Source organism: Uloborus diversus, chromosome 10 (genome assembly GCF_026930045.1).
Source record: "Uloborus diversus isolate 005 chromosome 10, Udiv.v.3.1, whole genome shotgun sequence".
In the NCBI taxonomy this organism is placed as follows: domain Eukaryota; kingdom Metazoa; phylum Arthropoda; class Arachnida; order Araneae; family Uloboridae; genus Uloborus; species Uloborus diversus.
The window spans coordinates 119,410,521-119,416,520 of record NC_072740.1 but is presented as its reverse complement, the minus strand read 5'-3'; the positions used below and the strand labels follow the sequence as shown (position 1 = coordinate 119,416,520).

The 6,000-nt window shown below is 33.6% G+C and overlaps 1 protein-coding gene across 1 annotated transcript in view; it reads left to right on the top strand.

Annotated features, from left to right (window-relative positions):
• The first annotated feature begins 513 nt into the window (after nt 1-513).
• The window catches only part of LOC129231143 (uncharacterized), a 165,396-nt gene continuing 159,909 nt past the window's right edge, over nt 514-6,000 (top strand). Inside the window, exon 1 of the mRNA XM_054865391.1 lies at nt 514-634. Coding sequence (XP_054721366.1) covers nt 534-634 — 101 coding nt within the window. The 5' untranslated portion in view covers nt 514-533. The remainder of the gene's footprint in view (nt 635-6,000) is intronic.

The following is a 6,000-nucleotide window of genomic DNA, read 5'->3' as shown; positions in this document are numbered from 1 at the left end:
TTAGCTCCTAGGTAGGCTTTCATTGATTTTTTTTTCTTAATCATGCTATACAGCAGCCCCTACCAGGGCTACTAGTACCATCTCTTTCCCCAAGACAGAGGAGAGGTTCGCCTACCATGTGTACTGGTTATCTCCAAATTTTAAATTTTACCACTTTCATATCCCTTTGCTTCTCACTGCCTCAAAGGCTAATTTTTAACTATGTCATGAATTTTTAAGAATAGAAGTACGCTTAAGTGTTCTTTCACTTCTCGGTCTACCATAGTTTTGTTCACTCTTCTTATGTACCAATTTCAAAATCTTTTTTTTTTTTTCGGTTTTTGCTAATTTTTTCTACTTGCTTCTTTTCAGGTGCCATTTTTACTAAACGTTTTCCCGTGCCAAATTACATACACAATGTCAAATCCTTTCATCCTTTTCTCAGTCCATCCTATCAAGAAACATATCATAAAATATGCGAGCTTTTACACTTGAGTCGTTGTGTTGAGTCTGTGCTCTTATACACTACGAGTTTTATACATCATCGGGCAAGGATGGATGATTTCAGCCATTTGTCTCCCGCTGAATATGAAAAGATCTCGAATGTCCTCAAGAGAGATCGAGAGTTGAGAAACGCTGAAGAAGCCCGTATTCGGTAAGTAGTCGACTATTTTCAAAATTGTTGGGTCAGTTGAGGTAAAGGAAAACAGAATTTCAATGTTTAACTTTAGATTATTCAGGTTTTTTTGGATGAATTGAGAGATAAAATTTTGTGCTTTCTGTTCATGACTACGCTCTCTGAGAGAAGCTGAGTATGAAAAATATAATTTTATAACTGTTTTGTTAGCGAATGAAATCAGGTGCGCCCCAGAGATTGAGGGGTAAATGGAAATAGCGATTATTTCCCCATATGGTTGATGTACCATCAGTTTAAAAGCTTAGCGAGCTTTTCACCAACACTACTCAATCTGCGGTTCATAGGTTTTGCATGCAGTCCATCGAATCTGCCAAAAGTAATCTAAAATTATTAGAGAAGAAAAATCGTGTAAATTTTTTATCCGCTGAATTTATGTTAAATACACTCAAAAATTTACTTCACATTAAAATTTAATCTTCCAAAAGGTAATAATTACAAACTTGGTTGTTTTCATTCACCCCTGAGTACAGTATTTATGGGGTAAATGGAAACACATAACTTGCACATCAAAAATAACAGGGAAGGTGAAATTAATAACTAAATGTTTTTAGTAACCTTCTGTATGACAAATAAAACTAGTTGAAACCAGTTGTTTCGCATTTGTTGACCTGCTGGAGATTACAATGTAAGATCATTAAACTTTGAAGAACAGCTTTTTTTCGGTGTCATCTTTAAGCAATCACGACGAGTATAAAATTGTTTGGAAACTCTTGGAATGTCTTCGTTATGTTCGTCCAGTTTTCACTCAGCAACAGTTCAATTTCAAATACAGGGTTAGCATAAAAGAATGTCCCGGTTTTAAAAATTTATATTTCATAAATATAAATTTTTTAAACTACTATAATTACATTTAGCTGTATAAATGATACATAAAAATAAAGGTAAACTGTCCAAGTTTCTTTTTACTCACAAATGTTCGATGTGTGCGCCTTTCGTCACGCGATACACATCTAACATACATTTTGGAGTGTTTCATTGTCAATATTTCTTAATGCTACACATATGCCATCTTTCAGTTCTTGCAAAATGTTGTAGACAATATTGTCTAATACACCCTATATTGCCTAATAAATACTGTCTTTGACTAAACCCCATTAAAAAAAAATCATATGGGGTTAGGTTTGGGGGTCTAGCTGGCTACCAGACATAAGTCATCCTCACCTGCACGGCCAATCCAGCGTCGCGAAACGACTGTGGCGCAGCGAAGTGTGTGTGTGTGGGGGGGGGGGATATCCTCCTGAGGTCTTGGTTTTAACATTGTTGCCAATCCTAATACAGTAGTTAATGCACGTGTAAGGACTGTTGTGACCGAAAAAACCCTTTTGAAAGATTTTCTGGCTGAGCTAAGTAGTTAAGAACGTTCAAAAAAAAAAAAAAAAAAAAAAAACCCTTGGACAGTTTATTTTTATTTTTATGTATCATTTATAGTGGTAAGTGTAATAGTTTATGAAATATAAATTTTTAAAACCAGGATATTTTTTTTTGCTAACCGTATATTACCCCAATGTGGAAATAGAGTTTGTTTCCGTTTACCCCAACTGGGCCTACTTCTTAATTTATATTTTGTTATATGAGACAATGAGAAGCAATGGGATGTAAGTGGAAATTTTTAAGTTTTTTGAGTAAAACGCGTTTTAAGTTGTGGTCCTTGGTAAACTTTCATTGAATTTTTTTTTCTAAATCATGCTGTATTATAGCCGCACTTACCAGGGCTACTACTAGTACCATATCTTGCTTCAAGACCGAGGAGAGGTTCACCTACCATTTGTACTGTAGTGGTAATCTCCAAATTTTTAATTTTGACAATTACATCCCTTTGCTTCTCACTGCCTCATATATCATAAAATGTGACATTCAAAAGTTTTGCTTGTCCTAAAGAAAAAGGAAACAAAAAAGAAAAGGTGGTTGAGAAAACATGCGCCAATTCACAGCTACCGTAATTAATCTGTTTTCAACGTCTCTCTTTTGAGTATTTGCGTGAGCCGTCTCAGGAATTTAAATTTTCCTCCCACTGCCGAAATCACATCACTCTCCGCCAAGTTCAATGCAAACTTTGGACAATGGCATTCCAATCTGATATGGGTGTGGTTTTGTCTATAATGATTGCTTTGCTGCATAGATTTAGATTGTGCATAAGATCTGGCTCTGCGCTTGCCTCGCATTAATGCGTATTTCTAACAGTAGACTACGCCCTAATCAGGTTTTGATTTGCATATGATTTTTGTCTGTACTTTCTTAGGAGATAAAATTCTAGCTCTCGGTCGGTTACCAATTTTGGAGCTTCATTAATTTCATTAGTATACTGCTGTTAGTGCTCTTATGGTAATGTTTATTTTTATTCATTCATTTATTTTTAAACATTATCAGTGTAGGCTTTTTATTTTTATTTTTTACCAATAATACAGTTGGTGACTATGAGTTGTTATACTAACACGGTTCATAGAATTGAACTATTGTTTAAAAGCTAGTCTGAGTTGTGTTTAGACATTGTAGTTTGGTAACTAATGAAAACGATTCGAAATTTGGACTGCATTTAAATGGCTAAGTAGTAATTGAAAAATGTTCCTAAAATCACCTGACTTTTCAGCTTTTATCATAGTAAACGAAATAAGCCATTTTTTTAAAACTATGTACATCTTTTTTTTTAAATTTATTTATTTCCTTATTTATTTTTATTGATTTTTGTACTCGTGGTGTTGTTGGTTACTATGATTTATCATACCGACGCTGCTCATATAATTTGTAAATGAACAGATGTTTAAAAGCGAGCTTTACAATGATACCTGAAAATAGATGGAGTGAGCGGGATGTGAAGTTGTTGCAACATTTCAGAATTAAAGTTTTCTTTCTTCAGTATTTTTTTAATAAAAATAAAGTTGCCGATACATACGCACATGAACTATTTCGCAGGCAACATCTTTTTAAGTTTTGCTACATCATTGGTACGTTCCACGCTGTAACAAAAAATTTCGATAAAATTTACAAAACACGTTTCTTTTCGTCTGAACTTTTAAATTTTATTGGACGGTTGCCGCAGTGACCTCTTTTAAATATTTATCATGTGATGTGAAGAACAAGGGGCTCTCCGCCGTTTTTTTTTTTTTTTTTTTTTTTAAATTGAAGTCTCAAGGAATAACTCCTGGCAATTTTCAAAATTGTAGCTTTGAAAACGCACTTTTAGACGATCTTTTTATGATGTTAGGAACAATGGAAGTTCGGGGCCTTCTCCCGGGATTTGAAGTTTTAAAACATGATTGTATTGATCACCTTCACAACGAAACGGAAGGTATGGGGTTCAGGGAGCGGTTCGGAACTCTCCCTTCGAAATATTTCGAAGTTGTAATTCAAAAAACGCTATTTCAGACGATCTTTGGTGATTTTGGGAGGAAGTAAAGTGTCGGGGAGCATCTCCCGAAAAATTTGCGAAAATGTTGTTTTAAAACCCCAATTTTAGGCTATCTTTGGTGATGTTTTCGTAATTTATTTTTAATAACAATAAAATTAAAAATGAATAAATAGGGTAGGTCGTTTTGCCAGCCCTAGCGGTGTTGCATCTCGGGGGAAATCTCTCCTCCTGCTAGCTCCTCTTTTGAATCCGGCACTGTGAAATACTTTTTTTTTAAACATACTATAATGAAAAAAAAAAAAAAAAATCTGAAAAATGACAATGCTCTTTAGATAATGTTTATGACTATAAGGGGGGAACTAATTCAATGAATGACATGTTTTATTTTTCATTGCAATGCAAAGAGATTATCGCTTTTTCTAAATCATTTCATGATAGCCCTCATAAAAAGTGCGGTGAAGATAACAAAGAGGTAATTTATATGGGGGAGAAGATAAGAAACTAATAGTGATAGCAGAAGGAAAATCCTACCATCTAACACCTGATATTTGCAGAAATGTTGTTTTCAGTATATGATTTTAATAAAATTGAAAAAAAAAAGAAATCTGCTGAAATGAAACATTTTTGGTACTCTGAAAAGCGGATGACTTATGCGCTGAATTTGAGAATGCAGTGCACGAAAAAAAAATATATATATTGAAAAAAAAGAGAGATACAGTGAAGCACCGTTTATACGTTTCTCTTTTATACGTTTTTATCAATTACACGTTTTTTAAATTGATCCCTGCAGAGTCTAATACACATTAACGTACACCTATTATACGTTTTTTCATTTATACGCTTTTTTCATACGGTCCCTTCAAAAACGTATAAACGGTGCTTCACTGTAATCATTTATAATTTGTGAATGAAATTACGTAAAACATAAAGAATAGTAAGCAATACAATGCTTTAGTAAGATGGATGAAAATTGTTCATAAAAGGTAGGTTCACTAAATGTGCAAGAAATTGTTTGATATTGCTAATGCTCTATGTCAAAACTCATTTGTATTGAGGTAAATATCACGTAATTTTTTGTTGTGTTCTTAAATTAAATATTTGCCAGTGAACAATTTCTGGTGGTGCCTATAATTATTAAAATAACAATTACTGGTGATCGAATTGAAATAAAAGTTCAAACAGTTTTGGCACGAATAGCGCATTTCAGGTTAGAATATTACGTTTTCTTTGTGCGGAGTTCACGATTTAAAATTAGTCCTCTCACAATTTGCATTTAACGGTAATAAAAATGGCAATAAATATGATGAATGAAAATGATATATTTTTACGGTATAGCCGTTTTTAGGGTGGATTGAAAGAATATATATTCAACTATATCGTGGGGGGGGGGGGGGGCTGAATGCTGTGGACTAGATTGACTACTAATTTGGCGAAGTAAAATGTTTCATTTCTGATGAAAGTTTTTATTCGTAAGAAGACAAAAATACTTCTAGATTAAATGAAATTTAAAAATGGTAGTCTAATAACATTTAAATCAAGTCTTAAGATTCTCCTAAAATCTTGAGAAAACATTAATTTGATGAGTTTCCCTCGAAGCCCACGATATACAATCAGTGCTTCAGCTGGGGAAAATATATGTGAGAACGCACTTTTACTTATATTTTTGCATATTCACCCTTCGTCTGCATTTTTTTTTTTTTTTTTTTTGCCGAGTTGCTTATGATCGATTGATCTGCACTTACACTCACCGTAGTATCGCAATTTATACTCAGTTCAGCAAAAGATAGACAGAAAGTAAACAGATGCGTTGCAATAAGGATTGTCATTTTTGCGGATTTTTTTCTACCAACTAAAAAGTAACAAAAATTCCTCGTCTGCTTGACTCTGATTCGTTATTGTCTACGTCACGCCAAACTCTTGTTTTATTACGCGACCTAATAATGTATTTCTTTATTTGCATCTAGTTTATCTTTTCCGT